The 17,833-nt window shown below is 38.4% G+C and overlaps 1 protein-coding gene across 1 annotated transcript; it reads right to left on the bottom strand.

Annotated features, from left to right (window-relative positions):
* Positions 1-8,652: 8,652 nt before the first annotated feature.
* LOC125081247 (succinyl-CoA:3-ketoacid coenzyme A transferase 1, mitochondrial-like) lies at positions 8,653-11,094 on the bottom strand. Its single transcript, XM_047695805.1, has one exon. It carries the CDS (start codon positions 11,009-11,011, stop codon positions 9,452-9,454), a length of 1,560 nt encoding a protein of 519 aa, XP_047551761.1. The 5' UTR covers positions 11,012-11,094; the 3' UTR covers positions 8,653-9,451.
* Positions 11,095-17,833: the final 6,739 nt, after the last annotated feature.

Here is a 17,833-nt window from a genome sequence, read left to right as displayed (position 1 = left end):
AGTGGATTAAGCCGCTGCCTTTGGCTCAGGTCATGATCTCAGGGTCCTGGGATCGAGTCCTGCATCGGGCTCTCTGCTCAGCGGGAAGCCTCCTTCCCTTCCTCTCTCTCTGCCTGCCTCTCTGCCTACTTGTGATCTCTCTCTGTCAAATAAATAAATAAAATCTTTAAAAAAATAAAATAAAATAAAAAAGAGAAGACTGCAATTGTGTTTTATGATAATACTTGTTACCCAGTTTTATATCAATCAAAAAATCACAATGAGAAACATAATTCAATAGGAACTACACATCTCTATCTTTTCTTTACACTGACTGTAGCAGATGAATGGGCAATGCCCAACAGTTATGACGATGTCGTCACTGAACGAGAACTCTTCTAGGCTGAGACTAAAACCTTGTGATCCATATTCCCATTCTAATATGCTTTCAGAATTTCCATACCACAGTGCATAATCTTATGCATTAGTGTTCTTAACAATAAAAGGAAAATGATCTTTATACAGATATTGAGATATGAGAATATGGACCTCATTTTGACAAAAGTTTTTGGAAGTACTATTATTCCTCAGTCAATCCATTTTTTTCTCCTAAAAAAGCCCTGACTTGAGAGGTGAGAGAGTGGGCAGAATATATTTTAAAATAACCCGTACTTTGGGTGGAGTCCACTGGAGCAGTGTCTAAGGAACTCAACCCAATGGAAGGATATTAGTTCAATCATCAAACCTTTATATAATAGACAAGAAAAAAGAATGAGCAAGAATTGATGCTGACATTTCTTATGTTCTGGTAACTTGTCCAGTTAACTGCCAGATGTTTTCCAATATATTTACAACATCATGTAACATGCAACTTCATCTTTCCTAGGGCAAGGGATGGTCATTACCTTTGTCAAAGACAACTGAGACTGTCGTATCCCAAAGGGATGACCTTGCTTCTCTGGGCTATCCAGGATCATCTGAGGATGAGGTCAGAGTCTGAAGAACTACAGAGCACCCATAGGTAAAGGCAAAGAGCAAATATAACTGATGTGAAGGAAAGAGTTTATGCTTTCTCATTTTATCACTCTTACCTAATAGCTCTACCGTTGGATTTTACATATCCCCTCCCAGTTTAGATCTCATCGTCGGATTTTTCAGAGTTTCCTTCTCTAGAACCACCAATTACTTTTCATTTTACTCTATCAACCTCCTGGCTGCTTCTACTTCTTCCATTTGTGACTGCTGAGGACAGCTAAAAAATAAGGTAAAACAAGCAAAAATCCAACCACCATGATACTCTCATAGACTCCACCACAAATTAGCTTGCTTGACATCCATCAAACCCTCTCTGCAGTTCCCTGATTGTTTTATACATTCCTGTCCCCTAAAGCTGGGACCCATATGGGGATTCTTGTCCCAGTGGTTTATTAAATTTAATGCCCGGAGGAGTAAGGTCATGAGGAAGCAGGCTAGGGCATGGGGAGAAAATGCAAGGAGGAATGTGTTCCACCTGGAGCCTATTCTGTTCCACTGCAAAGCTCTGGATCATGAATTGCACCCACAGAGATGGTCCCACCTTGAGTCAAGGCAGTTGGTGTTTTTGTACTTCTCTGTCAATGTCTGGCTGGGGTCTCCAGCTGAGGGTGGTCATATTCTAAAGGGGGTACAGCTGTGAGAAATTAGCAGCCAATATTCACAGCAGTCAGGGTTGGGTACACTACCAGTAAAGGGGATGCTGATGGAGCACCACGAGCAACCAATATAACTTCCTTCGCACTAGATTCTATTCTTCACACCAAATTTTTAAAAAAGTTTCCCCCATTCCCTTTAAGGTCTGGAAAAAGTAGAAAACTTGGTCCAATTTCTTTCAGCTCTCTTGACACCTCAATATTTCTCCATAACTCCACCATTTGTACCATCCCCAAAGTTTCTCCACATATTTATCCTTTCTTATGTTTTTCCCTTCTGATAAATATAAGAAATATTTTCCAGAGTTTTTTCCCTTTTGCTTTCCATTTCACAGTTCTCTTTCTCATCTTCAATATAATCATTTCTATTCATCTTTCTTTAAAAAAAAAAAAAAGCTATTCCTTGATATTGCATAATCTTTGGTCCACTATTTTTCCTCACTAATAAACTTTGTGAAAGAGTAATTTTGGCTCCTATCTCCATTTAATTACCATCTGTTCATTCCTTAACCATTTTCCTTTTTGGTTCTAAAATTGCAATATAATCACATATATTTGGAAGCGGTAAAGACACTTTTTTTTTTTTTTTTTGCTGAAGGAATGACACGATCTGGTTTTTCAGCTCCAGGATTATTGCTGAAATTATTCTGCCAAAGATCAGCTATCTCCTCACCAAATTCAATAGCATTTTCTCAGTTCAAAACTCCTAAATGGCAGTCACCACAACTGATAAACTCCTTTTAAAATTTCTTGTATTTGGTACAATGATATGGAGAAAATTGTATACTCTTGGCTTAGAAATTATCTTAGTGAAAATACCATCAACTCTATTTTCATGTAATACTTAATAACCAGAGTTAACAACATAAGCTTCTTTGAAGCTGAGAACATTCTGCTGATTATAAGATAGATTGCTGGACAGAAAATTCAGATGAGTGTCATATTCAAATTTGTGTCCAGAGCAAGGTTGTTCTACACAGATATGAAGAGGGAAGCACACAGTGTGGGCACAGGGTAGAGTAGGAGGAGAAAGAATCATTAGTGACAAAGAAGAAGCACAGAATTGGGGATATAAAAATATTTATGGGGATGTTTTTAGTAAAATTTTGTGTGCTGTGGGACATGATTCTTCCTGTTAACCCCATTAAACCATCAGTCAAGATTATAAAAATTATAGGATGCCTGGTATAAACATTTTATAGAAATCAGAATTGCTTGATTGACTTAGGATGGAAAGCAATCAACCAGCACATAAAAGTGGAAAATGGACATCTAGGTTATTACTGATTTCCTTAATTCTATATTATACTCTGTTTGAAGCTACTCTTCAATTCCATTTGTTGGATGGTGATCAGAGTGATGGCAATTATAGACCAGTAGTACATAACTTTCTTGGAGTACTTACCATTAGATAGACACTATGATAAGCATTTTGTATGGATATTTTATTTAATACTCAAAGCCTATATGGAAGTTGGTATATTGTTAACCCTATCTTTCAGATAAATAAATTGGCTTAGAATTATAACTGCTGTAACTATATTTAGTTCCAATTGTAACATAGTTGCCCAATCCTTACTAGCAAATTGTCATATTTTCATTTACTTTTTTAAGGTTTCTCTTCTCAAATACTTCTATAGCTTGTAAAATAGAGACAGCCCTTGGTATCCTTTGTGTCTTGCACAACTTGTGATGTTGAGAATAACAATTTAGCACATACTTCTGAAGACACTGAAGGTGTCCTAACAGATCCAAGACATACAGGATGAAAAACTTATGCTGCTTAGCTTCTCAGCTGGCTTTTCAAATTATTATTTAGGAACTGCTTACTGTCCTTAAAATAATTCCCTGTGCCACTTATTTAAGTAGAAAATTCCTGGAAAAAATCACCAGACACAAACTCCATGAGGGCAGAAATGACATATGTTGAATAAATTATGGATTAATACATCTAGTATCAGTGGTGGTAGAACATTCGGCCATTGATAAAACACAGGAATAAACCAGTTAGAAAAGATGCTGGACACATATCATTGCACAATACATATGACTATCAGTCCCTCTAGTGCCTAGTGTCTATTTACTGGTGTCCAATAAATAATGAAATAAATGTGAAAGAAAGGAGGGAAAGAGGGAGAGAGAAATGAGACTTCCTCCACAATTCTAAAATGTTTGGCTGATATATAAACTCCCATATGGAAGTCTTCCAAAGGAAGCAAGCAAAAAGCTTTTTTAAAATTTCTTTTTTTCAGGGGCACCTGGGTGGCTCAGTGGGTTAAGCCTCTGCCTTCGGCTCAGATCGTGGTCTCAGGGTCCTGGGATCGAACCCCACATCGGGCTCTCTGCTCAGCGGGGAGCCTGCTTCCTCCTCTCTCTCTGCCTGTCTCTGCCTACTTGTGATCTCTGTCTGTCCAAGAAAGAAAGAAAGAAAGAAAGAAAATCTTTTAAAAAGTTAACTTTTCTTTACAAAGAGAACACCATTTTAACGACACCTTAGGATTTGGTGTTAGGATAAGTTTGTGGTTAAAGATGGAAAACATTTTTAATCCCTAGAAATGATGTCTTAATTGTATGGGTTTGGAAAACCAGCTTTGTTTTCTCCTAACACCCTTGCATGTGCTTGAATATTTGCTAATCCCTTGTATCTAGTGGTGATACTTAAGATGGACTTCAATATACTAGTACCAGTATAACTTTTGCTAACCCACTGGTAAGAAAGCAGCATGCACATGTGGCTTAAAAACTCCATGGGATCCTCTATAGAAGCCACTGTGAGCGATAGAAAGACTTCCATGGTACCGTTTTCACCCAGGCACTTTTATGATTATAACTGCATTTAAAAGTCACCGTGGCTGTCACTGATCCATCTTGGCATTCCCGCTGTTCCTCCATACAGTCAATCTTGCTGCTTTAAACCATCAGTATCTGTAGTGCAAGTATGTCAAGCAGTAGGAATAGGGAGTTCAGCATTTCATTGGCTGCGTAAATCAATCACTTTTTGAGCATGAATAAGTCATGCTTAAATGGATGGCTTCAGCCCACATTAGGAAACACTTGTGTGAGGAGAAAGTTGCAAAATAGAACAAATTCAGGTGTAGGGATGCCACAATGCATTCTCCTTTAGCCAGTCTCGCTTTTTCTTCTACCAAAATGATAGATATACAATGACTTTAATACAAATCCTGCTTAAGTCTCCTGAAACTGATTTAATAGAACAGCTTGTGATATTCCAGCAGAGAACTCGTTAAGGAAATTCAAGATTCTGAAATCAGAATAGCATTGCTGCCTTTCAGAACATGAAATGATAGATGGAAATGTCTTTCTATGCATGTTTACCAGCAGGCAGGTGTATTTCACTCCCTTGATCCTTTAAAGAACAGTTGAAGGATTTTTTCAGCATTAACTTCTCTCTTTTCAATTCCATCATCAATCTGTAATTCATTTGAGGCAGTGTTTTTATTGGGCGTCTGTCTCAGTGAGCATTTCATTGGTTTCTTTTGAAGGTCACACCTTTCTATTTTTCCTATAACAGAGTTGAGATTTTGCCAGGAGCAATGGGTTATGCGCTGAGGGATCAACCTATATTTCTTTGGTTTCACATTTTCCATGGCCTCTGCTACATTTGGTTGCATATAAATACAGGAACACCTCACTGCCCCAAAAGAAACTTTAATGAGCAAGGGTATAGCTGAGCAATGGAAATCAAGAGAAAAGACCTCCATGATGTAATGCAAGCTAAAAACTAACACATGGAATATTTAGAGGAATTTCCAAAACTTTCATTCAATATTCTCATACTTATATTTTACACACAGTGTTGCTAAGCCTCATTGATAACTTTCCATTCCATGTAAGAGTAGAATCCTCAGACTAGCCAATCTGTGAAAGAAAGAAATCACAGGGAAAAACAAAAAAGCTAGAAACATTTACATTGAAAAAAGTATAATTACCTAGCAGAGAAAAACTAATGTTTATAATTACATTATATTCATATAATAGAATGCTACATACCAAACAGGCTGAATGATCTAGAGCAGGAATCAACTAACTTCTCCTGTAAGGGAACAGGTAGTAAATATCTTAGGCTCTGTAATTCATAGAGCTTCTGTCGCAACTACCCAACTCTGTTGTATGGCAAGAAAGCAGAATAGACAATATATAAGTCATACCACATCCCATGGCTAATATTCCAATACAATTTTACAAAGACAGGCAGTGATACAGCTCTAGCCTGCAGGCTGGAGTTTACTAACCCCTGATGTACAGTTAGGTGAAAACATAGACAAGCCTCAAAAAAATGATTTGGAGTGAAAAAAATTAGGTTGTTAAATGATATACACAAGATGATGCCATATATTTATTAAAGTAAAAAAAGATGCAACATTTTACTATATAGTGTTTATGGATCAACACACATATCCTAAAATTATGAGAGCATGCGGAAGAGTGATAAACAGAAATTCATGGTGGTTGTTATTCTAGAAAGAAAGCTTATAGGATGAGGGGAAACAAGAGGTACCAACTATTTCTGTAATAACTCTTTTCTTCTTAAGCTCTATGTTGGCTGCAAATATGTTCATGATATTACTGTATAGATTTTTGTGTACCTAAAATAATTCATAATCATAAAAATAGGCACTTAAAAAAATAGGCACTTTAACTCCTGCAACATGATATGCAAGGCCAATGTAATAGGGGCAAAGAATGAATTATACCACTTAGTATCTCTAAATTTATCAACATTTTACATGCTGAAAAAAAATTCATGTATATAATAATAATTACAAAGTTGATACAAAATAGAAAAATTAAATTTAGGTCAGATGTCTATTGAAGATTCTAAAGGCATTTTATTTTTTTTCACATTTTTAAAAAAATTATGTTCAGTTAGCCAACACGATTCTAAAGACATTTGAAATATATTTCAGAGAGAAAAAAAAGTTAAGCTCTTAAGCTTGAATATTTGAATCCCTATAAGGCTTCCTGTTATTGGAGACAATCCTGTAAAATATTTCATGTTTGGTTTGCCAAATGGAGTTTTAGTTTATTGTAATTTTTTAAGTATTCAACATTATTTATTTATTTATTTATTTATTAAAGATTTTTATTTATTTATTTGACAGAGAGAGATCACAAGTAGATGGAGAGGCAGGCAGAGAGAGAGAGAGGGAAGCAGGATCTCTGCCGAGCTGAGAACCTGATGCGGGACTCGATCCCAGGACTCTGAGATCATGACCTGAGCCGAAGGCAGCGGCTTAACCCACTGAGCCACCCAGGCGCCCATCAACATTATTTAAAACATATGTGAATATATTTGTATTCTCCAAATTTTCTAAGACTCCTCACTTATCTATAAAAGTGATTATATTTTTTTAAAATAGCATGGGATGGTCTTGCTTAAAGTAGCTTCCTCAGCAGATTTTTTAAAAAGATTTTGAACCAAAAGAACATGTGATTTTCAAATCACAATATTGCTGAAAATTTTTCCAATATTCAACTGTACCTTAATTACCATTACCAGACAATAATTCAGTAACAAAGCACTAATAAAGACAATGCATAGGAAAGAAAATTATTTCTTCTAAATGTAGAATTTTAAGGATTACTCCTTTTTTTTTTTTGAAGCAGTAAAATATGTGAACTATTTATTGTTGGTCTTTCCACCAGTCTCTAGTATATTATTCCCATAACTGGTCACACGGTTCCCAAACAAGAAAAAAGACAATCACAGCGATCTACAACAGTTTCAATTATTTATGCTATTTTTTAAAGGTTTTATTTATTTATTTGACAGAGAGAGATTACAAGTAGACAGAGAGGCAGGCAGAGAGAGAGGGAAGCAGGCACCCCGCCGAGCAGAGAGCCCGATGTGGGACTCGATCCCAGGACCCTGAGATCATGACCTGAGCCGAAGGCAGCGGCTTAACCCACTGAGCCACCCAGGCGCCCCTATTTATGCTATTTTTAAAATGTGTTTAATATCCATGGAACTCTTTAATCAAGAATATAAAGTCATCTACATAGGTTCTGCCACTCAAAGTTGGGAACACACTTCGAACCACATTATCCTAAAGTAATGGACTGGAATGATAAGCAACTAAGTCTGCAAATATAGCAACCATCAATAACATACATTTTTTCAAATTATAATTCTAACAGATATGTATTATTCTCCTACCTCACAAATTCCAATAAGAGTCCTTTTTGTCAGTACTGGGAAAATAAGCTTTCAATCCTGCAGCCAGTCAGTTAAGACTATTTTAGATAGAGAGTGTGAGGCCAAAAAAGCCTCTTGCCTCCAATACCATACATGACACAATTATAGTCCTACCTGAAGAAAAGTGAGTTTAAATGATAACTGTCTCCTAAACATATGCATAAATTCCTATCTCTGGTGCCAGAGCAATAATTATATTGCACTGTTTATGTGCCTACCTCTGTTTGGAGACAGCTGTCTGACCCGTCTTTAGGGAGCCTGGACTTTTCTCCCATTTGATACCCAGGATGCTTAGGATACCCCCTGAGGCAACTGGGTGGTAAGGAGGACTGCTCTGAGGACAAGTTCCTTACAAAACCTAGCCCCCCATGCTTATTTTCTAACAATAGAAGTTCACTGCTCTTCAAATCCTGGATGCTCATCAGTATTTCCTCTATTTTGGTAAACCTAATAAAATACTTTATTCAAGGAAGTAGCCTGGGCAGAAAAAAGAACAGTGTTCTATAGAAAAAGGCATTCAATATTTAGAAACTTTTCTGAACAGAAGTAAGAGAGCCTGAAAAGAAAGAAAAAATTTAAATTTTGTTGTCATTGTGACTGGACTTATGATAAGTTATCCCACAGCCCCTTGTGCCCATAGAGGTCATCTTGGGTAGCCCACTGGGCCTCAGTAACATAGAGAAAGCCTCTTAGGGATCTCTCTGGATACACAGAAATACTGCATTATTTTAAAATGAGAAAGCTCATTTTAAGGGTTTAAGGATTTACAACCCTCTTGTCATAATAAACCTTGGTCTTTGGCAAAGCACCGGTGGTTGGTTTATAAAGGCAGCTTCTTGGTGGGACATCAGCACCAATAAACCCTCTACCCCTTGGTCTCTCCCATGAACCAGTTACTTCTCCCATACAGAGATGTTCCTTTTTGCCTAACTGAGCAACTATTTAGTTATAGGAAGTGTGGGAGGAGAAGGGATGCTTTAGGGAAAGAAGATACAATCACAAAATCAGAGGCTCTAAAAGAAAAGTCAGGGGAGGCCAAAAGAAAAACATAATCATTAAGACAGCATTGCTCCTATTCAAAATTCACATATCATTCAGGACTAGGTACAATATGCTGCATTGGGCATACTCTGGGTGGAGTTATTTTTCTCCCTCATTCTTTTCTCTGTCAGGATTTAGGAGGAAAGGCACATCAATGAAAGTCTTTCTAAGGGTCCATCCTGGTACAATTTAATGTACCTACCACAAAAGATAAAGATAAATCCAATGTGAGCACCTATTTTAAAGATAAGCCTTCTTGGCACTTATAGAACAATTAAGATAATTATATATATATTTTTTTCTTTTAAATTTTTATTTATTTATTTATTTGTTGCCTTTCATTAAGATGTCATAGCACACTTGAGAGAACAAAGTCTATATGGCTAGGTACAGTGGAAAATGCTTGAAGAAAACTAGTCCAAAACTACATGAGACATACAATTACGATTACTGATACCCTTTCAATGAAATCCTATGTGATTAAAATGAAAAACACACAGTCTAGGACAAATGTCTATTTCACATTTCAAGTTGTGATCTGCTGCATTGGCATGAGTTTTGGTGAAACTGCAAAATCACACCCAGTGCTCTTTTTTATGTCATCCACGGTCAGGCCTTCCCAAAGTTCAATCAGAGTCAGTCCTTTTTTGTTGTCCACATCAAACACAGCCTTTTCAGTAATGATGCGGTTGACACATTGCTTTCCAGTCAGTGGCAATGTACATTTCTCCATGATTTTATGTACATTTCCCTTTGCAGAATGCTCCATGGTGACCACCACTTTGGTCTTCGCACTGGACACTAGATCCATAGCCCCTCCCATTCCTTTCACCATCTTCGCAGGTATCATCCAGTTAGCCAGGTCACCATACTTGGAAACCTGCATTGCTCCTAGCATTGTTAGATTGACATGTCCCCCTCTAATCATCGCAAATGATTCATCACTGGAGAAGTAAGAGGCTCCTGGAAGAACAGTAACTGTTTCCTTGCCTGCATTGATTAGATCTGCATCAACTTCATTTTGTAGTGGATACAGACCCAAACCCAAGATTCCATTTTCACTTTGCAGATGAACTATGATATTTGGGCTGATAAAGTTGCTGGCCAGAAGTGGGATTCCTATGCCCAAATTAGCATACATGCCGTCCTCAAATTCAAGAGCTGCCCGCTTGATAATCCGCTCCCTCACATTATCTCCAGGTTTACCAGATTTGGTTTTTACATCCTCCTCTTTCCGGACTGATAGACGCTCAATTCTTTTCTCATATTTTTCTCCCTTTATAAGGCGATGTACATAGATCTTAGGAATATGGATGTCTTCTGGGGCAAATGATCCAATATCCACAATTTCTTCAACCTCTACCACTGTGGTCTCTGCAGCTTTGCACATTGGCAAATTGAAATTTCTTGCACTTTTCCTGAAAATCACGTTTCCTGCTTGGTCTGCCTTCCACGCTTTCACCAAAGCAAAATCTCCAGTAATTGCTTCCTCCAAAATAAAATGCTGACCATTAAACTCTCTCACCTCTCTCGGCTTACTGGCAATGGCAATGCTGCCATCCTTGTATTTGATCGGTGCCCCTCCTTGTTGCACTAGGGTCCCGTACCCGGTGCTGGTGTAAAAGGCGGGAACTCCAGCCCCGCCTGCACGAATCCGCTCTGCAAGCGTGCCCTGAGGCGTCAGCTCTACTTCTAATTCACCACTTAAGTACTGTCGTTCAAATTCTGCATTTTCTCCCACGTATGAAGAGACCATGCGTTTTATCTGCTTGGATCGAAGCAAAAGGCCCAGCCCAAAGTTGTCAACCCCTGCATTGTTGCTGACTGCAGTCAGGCCTTTCACTCCAGTCTTCAGCAAGGCTCCTATAAGATTCTCTGGAATTCCACATAACCCAAAACCACCAACCAGTATTGTTGCGCCATCAGGGATGTCTTTTACAGCTTCCACTGGATCTGTATAGAATTTGGTGTGGCGACGCGTGCTGGTTGAAAAGTAGCAAACACATCCCTTGGACCAGACGCCCCCGGTGAGGCGGGCGGAGGCGCAGAGCGGGGACCAGGCGGAGAGGAGTTTGAGGGCCGCCATGTTCCAGGCCGGGCGTGGAGGAGGCGACGGGTTGGGGCGTGAGGGTGTGGGAGCGCTGCCGGGCCAAGCCGCGTCAACGCGAAGGGAGGGCTTAAGGATTACTTCTTAAAGATATAAAATATCTTTCCAGTTATCAGGAATCAGAATAACAAACCTACAGAGGCTATGTATTTTAAGAAGATAATGAACAATTACTCAGGTAAGTATACGTTAATTATATTAATCAATATATAGACAGTGTTTTAGTTCCTGAGAGGCAATTGTGTACACATGATCTTTGCTCTGTTAGTTGAAAAAACCAAGGAGTAACAACACCCTAGTAGCAATGAGCATATCTTAGTTTCTAATAACATTCTTCAAAAAAGGGAACTAAGAGGGGCACCTGGGTGGCGCATTTGGTTGAGGGTCTGACTCTGTTTGGGCCCAGGTCATGATCTCTGAGTCAGGAGAGCAAGCCCTGTGTTGCACTCCATGCTCAATATAGTCTTGATTTTCTCTCCCTCTCCCTACCCTTCCCACTTGTGCTAACTCTCTCTCTCTCTTTCTCTAAAATAAATAAATCTTTAAAAAGAAAAGAAAAGGAACTAAAATTCCACAACTTGGAAAAATGTCTGAGTCTAGAATAGTGGCAGGAAATACACAAGATAATCCTGATCATCTTGTAGAACCAGAAATGAAGGCAATGCCCAAGTACATAGACAAATGGACACACACACACACACACGCATGCACACACACACACACACACACACACACAAATGAGAGTATGTCAAAGACAGATAGGCACCAACTGAAAGAGTTCTCAGTTGTCAGAGCTGGAACAATTTGAGTAACAAAACAAGGTAGGATTGAATTATAACCAAAATATAAAATAGATACCCATGACTCTATACTGATATAAAAGATAATTGAATAACAAATGGGGGGAAAGTGACAAATGTCCAATTCAGAAGGATGTCAAATAATTTATATAGATACTCTACCCTCAGTGAGGCTGAGCATCACTCCCTACTCCTTAATTTTGGGCTGGTCACAGTAACTTTCTTCCAAAAATTACAGAAGACAAAGAGGGGAAAGAGTAACCTTATAATGGAGAAACCTGACAAACACTATTTCAGTCAGCTGATCAAGGTCAACATCAACAGTCAAGTCCTGTCAATAGTATGAACCTTTAATATGATATGAATAAAATGGCATTCTACTTTTGTGGGCTTCTGCCCAAGAACACATAATCCCAGTTTAATGATGAAGAAACAGACAAATCTAAACTGAATAACACTGTACAAAGTACAAAACCAATATACCTCAACATTGTCAAGGTCATCAAAAACAAAGATAATCTGAGAAACTGCCAGATAGGTGGGGGAGGTGGGGTGCGCCAAGATGGTGGAAGAATAGCAGACTGAAATGACATCAGATCCCAGGAGTTCAGCTAGATAGGTATCAAACCATTCCGAACACCTACAAACTCAACAGGAGATAGAAGAAAAGAAGAGCAGCAATTCTAGGAACAGAAAACTGACCACTTTCTGAAAAGTAGGATATGTAGAGAAGTGAATCCAAAGTGACGGGAAGATAGACCATGGGGAGAAGGGCTGGCTCCTGGCAAGCCGCAGAGCAGCAGAGCATAAAATCAGAAATTTTAGAAGTCTGTCCACTGAGGGACATTGATTCAGAGGCTAAGCAGGGATGGAGCCCTCATGGGGACAGTGTGGTCTCAGGTCCCACGGGATGACAGAAAGACCGGGATGTCTGAGTGTGGTAGAGCTGCCAGGTATTGGAGCAGGGAAGCGCACTACAGAGACAGAGCTGAGGAGTGAGTTTCCAGATCAGGTTTACCTTAAACCATGATCCAAGGCACCATCAGGCCACTGCTCTTCTAGCAGAGACCCCACAAGTGGCAGATCCAGGAGACTCACCTTCCTCCGCTGGGAGGAGCAGCGTGGGAGGACTGTGCTGGGTTTGAAGATTCCAAATGGTGCTGTGCGCCAGAGATAGAAACGCTCAGTCACAGGCCAGGTGAGCTTGGAGTGTGGCCAGAAACCAGGGAGACAGGAGTGATTGACTGCTTTTCTCTGAGGGCACACTGAGGAGTGGGGCCCTGAGCTCTCAGCTCCTTTGGGCCAGAGTTTGGGAGGCCGCCATTTTCATTCCCGACTTCCAAAGTATTCAGAGAACAAAAGCTCTGAGAGCAAAACCAAGCAGATTACTTAGCCCAGTCCCTGGCAAGGGTGGTGCAATTCTGCCTCGGGCAAAGACATTTGAGAATCACTGTGACAGACCCCTCCCACAGAAGATTAGCAAGAACATCCAGCCAAGACCAAGCTCACAAATCAATGAGAACAGCTGAACTCCAGAACTAGAGGAAAGCAATGCATAGAATTCATAGCCTTTTCCCCATGATCCTTTAGTTTTGCAAAGTTAAAATTTTTTAATTTTTTTATTCTATTTTTTGAACTTTTCAACTTTCCTCTTTTAACATATTTTAATGAGTTTAAAAATACCTTTCTAAAAAAATCTTTTTAAACCTTCATTGTTATACTTTATCCCTTCATTGTACTTAACCTTATTTTTTGTATAAATATAGGGGTTTTTTTCTAAAAAATTTTGGGATACAATTTCTTCTAATAGATCAAATATACCCTAATCTAGCACATGGCTTTGTTCTAGGCTCCAACCTGAGCACATTCCCTCCTCTTTTTTTTTTTCTTTTTCCAAACAAATTATCTTATCAATTCCTTTTTTATAATTTTTTTTAAAATGTTCATATTTTTTTTAAAGATTTTATTCATTTATTTGTCATAGAGAAGTGAGAGTGAGCACAGGCAGACAGAGTGGCAGGCAGAGGCAGAGGGAGAAGCAGGCTCGCTGCCAAGCAAGGAGCCCGATGTGGGACTCGATCCCAGGACGCTGGGATCATGACCTGAGCCGAAGGCAGCTGTCCAACCAACTGAGCCACCCAGGCGTCCCTAAAAATGTTCATATTTAAAAAAAAATGTTCATCTTTATAGTCATATTCCATCCCTTCATCATGTTTACCCTTATTATTGTAAGTACATAAGTTTTTCTTTCTTTAAAATTTTTGGAGGTAGTTTCTTCTAAGAGACCAAAATACACCCAAAATCAAGTGGGTGGCTCCATTCTATTCACCAGTCTAATATAAATAAATAAATATATATATATATAATATGTATAATTTCTATATTATATATATAATTACAATTATATATAATAAATATATAAGTATTATATACATATATATGTATATAATAAAGAATTAATTATACATATAATTAATTCTTTTTCCCCCTTTCTTCTCCCCCCAGTTTTGGATCTCTTCTGATTTGGTTAGAATACATTTTTCTGGGGTCTCTGTCACCCTTTTACTATTTTATTCTCTTGTCCATATATTCTTATTTGGATAAAATGACAAGACAGACAAACTCACCACAAAAAAAGAAAGACAAGAGGTAATACCAACATCTAGGGACCTAACCAATATGAATGTTGGTAATATATCAGAACTAGAATTCAGAATGACGATTCTGAAGGTGCTATGTGGGCTCAAAAAAGGCATGGAAGATACTAGAGAAACCCTGTCTGGAGAAATAAAAGCCCTTTCTGGAGAAATAAAAGAACTAAAATCTAACCAAGTTAAAATAAAAAAAGCTATTAATGAGGTGCAATAAAATATGGAGGCTCTTATTGCTAGGATAAATGAGGCAGAAGAGAGAATTAGTAATATAGAAGACCAAATGACAGAGAAGAGTTGAGCAAAAGAGAGATAAACAACTACTAGACCACGAGGGGAGAATTCGAGAGATAAATGATACCATAAGATGAAATAGTATTAGAATAATTGGGATTCCAGAAGAAGATGAAAGTGGGAGAGGGGCAGAAGGTATACTAGAGCAAATTATAGTAGAGAATTTCCCTAATAGGGCAAAGGGAACAAGCATCAAAATCCAGGAGGTGCAGAGAACCCCCCTCAAAATCAATAAGAATAGGTCCACACCCCTTGATCTAATAGTAAAATTTACAAGTCTTAGTGACAAAGAGAAAATCCTGAAAGCAGCCTGGGAAAAGAAGTCTGTAACATACAAATATTAGATTGGCAACAGACTTATCCACAGAGACCTGGCAGGCCAGAAAGAATTGGCATGATATATTCAGAGCACTAATTGAGATAAACATGCAGCCAAGAATACTATATCCAGCTAGGCTATCATTGAAAATAGGAGGAGAGATAAAAAGCTCCCAGGACAAACAAAAAATAAAGAATTTGTAAACACCAAACCAGCTCTACAGGAAATACTGAAAGGTGTCCTCTAAGCAAAGAGAGAGCCTAAAAGTAGTAGACCAGAAAGGAACATAGACAATATACAGTAAGAGTCACCATACAGGCAATATAATGGCACTAAATTAATATCTCTCAAAGTTACCCTGAATGTTAATGGGCTAAATGCCCCAATCAAAAGACACAGAGTATCAGAATGGATAAAAAAACAAAACCCATCTATATGTTGCCTACAAGAAACTCATTTTAGGGGTGCCTGGGTGGCTCAGTGGGTTAAGCTGCTGCCTTCGGCTCAGGTCATGATCTCGGAGTCCTGGGATCGAGCCCCGCATCAGGCTCTCTGCTAAGCGGGGAGCCTGCTTCCTCCTCTCTCTGCCTGCCTCTCTGCCTGCTTGTGATCTCTCTGTCAAATAAATAAATAAAACCTTTAAAAAAAAAACTCATTTTAGACCCGAAGACATCTCCAGATTTAAAGTGAGGGGGTGGAAAACAATTTACCATGCTAATGGACATCAGAAGAAAGCAGGGGAGGCAATCCTTGTATCAGAAAAATTAGATTTTAAGCCAAAGACTATAATAAGAGATGAGGAAGGACACTATATCATACTCAAAGGGTCTGTACAACAAGAAGATCTAACAATTTTAAATATCTATGCCCCTAACTTGGGAGCAGCCAATTATATACACCAATTAATAACAAAATCAAGAAACACATCAACAATAATACAATAATAGTAGGGGACTTTAACACTCCCCTCACTGAAATGGACAGATCATCCAAGCAAAAGATCAACAAGGAAATAAAGGCCTTAAATGACACACTGGACCAGAGGGACATGACAGATATATTCAGAACATTCCATCCCAAAGCAACAGAATGCACATTCTTCTCTAGCGCACATGGAACATTCTCCAGAATACCTCACATAGTGGGTCACAAATCAGGTCTCAACTGGTACCAAAGATTGGGATCATTCCCTCCCTATTTTCAGACCATAATTCTCTGAAGCTAGAACTCAATCATAAGACAAAAGTTGGGAAGAACACAAATACATGGAGGCTAAAAAGCATCCTATGAAAGAATGAATGGGTCAACCAGGAAATTAAAGAAGAACTGAAAAAACTCATGGAAACAAATGAAAATGAAAACACAATGGTTCAGAATCTGTGGGACATAGCAAAGGCAGTCCTGAGAGGAAAGTATATTGCAATATAAGCCTTTCTCAAGAAACAAGAAAGGTCTCAAGTACACAACCTAACACTACATCTAAAGGAGCTGGAGAAAGAACAGCAAAGAAAGCCTAAACCAGCAGGAGAAGAGAAATCATGAAGATCAGAGCAAAAATCAATTAAATAGACACCAAAAGACCAGTAGAACAAATCAATGAAACTAGAGCTGGTTCTTTGAAAGTATTAATAAGATTGATAAACCTCTGGCCAGACTTATCAAAAAGAAAACAGAAAGGACCCAAATAAATAAAATCATGAATGAAAGAGGAGAGATCACAACCAACACCAAGGAAATACAAACAATTGTAAGAACATATTATGAGCTACTACATGCCAGCAAATTTGACAGTCTGAAAGAAATGGATGCATTCCTAGAGACATGTAAACTACTAAAACTGAACTGAAAACCTGAACACTCATAACCAGTAAGGAGATTGAAGCAGTCATCAAAAATCTCCCAACAAACAAGAGCCCAGGGGAATTCCATGAAACATTTAAAGAAGAATTAATACTTATTCTCCTGAAACTGTTCCAAAAAATAGAAATGGAAGGAAAACTTCCAAACTCATTTTACGAGGCCAGCATTACCTTGGTCCCAAAACCAGACAAAGACCAAAAAGGAGACAGAGCTCAAAAAGGAGAATTAGAGACCAATATCCTTGATGAACACAGGTGTGAAAATTCTCACCAAAATACTAGCCAATAGGACCCAACAGTACACTAAAAGGATTATTCACCACGACCAAGTGGCATTTATTCCTGGGCTGCAAGCTTGGTTAACATTCCCAAATCAATCAATGTGATATAATACATTAATAAAAAAAAGAATAAGAACCATATGATACTCTCAATAGATGCTGAAAAAGCATTTGACAAAGTACAGCATCCTTTCTTGATCAAAAGTCTTCAAAGTGTAGGGACATAGGGTACGTACCTCCATATCATCAAACCCATCTATGAAAAACCCACAGCAAATATCAGTCTTAATGGGGAAGAATTGAGAGCTTTTCCCCTAAGGTCAGGAACATGGCACAGATGTCCACAATCACCACTGCTATTCAACATAGTACTATAAGTCGTAGCCTCAGCAGACAACAAAAAGAAATTAAAAGCATCCAAATCAGCAAAGAAGTCAAACTCTCACTCTTTGCAGATGAGGTGTGAAATGTTTTTAATGTGAAAAACCCAGAAGAATCCACTCCAAATCTGCTAGAACTTGTACAGGAATTCAGTCAAATGTCAGGATATAAAATCAATGCGCAGAAATCAGTTGCATTTCTATACACCAACAGCAA

The sequence above is a fragment of the Lutra lutra genome, chromosome 11 (assembly GCF_902655055.1).
Source record: "Lutra lutra chromosome 11, mLutLut1.2, whole genome shotgun sequence".
Classification (NCBI taxonomy): domain Eukaryota; kingdom Metazoa; phylum Chordata; class Mammalia; order Carnivora; family Mustelidae; genus Lutra; species Lutra lutra.
Note: the sequence above shows the minus strand (reverse complement) of the source record. Positions and strands in the feature narration are given on the sequence as shown.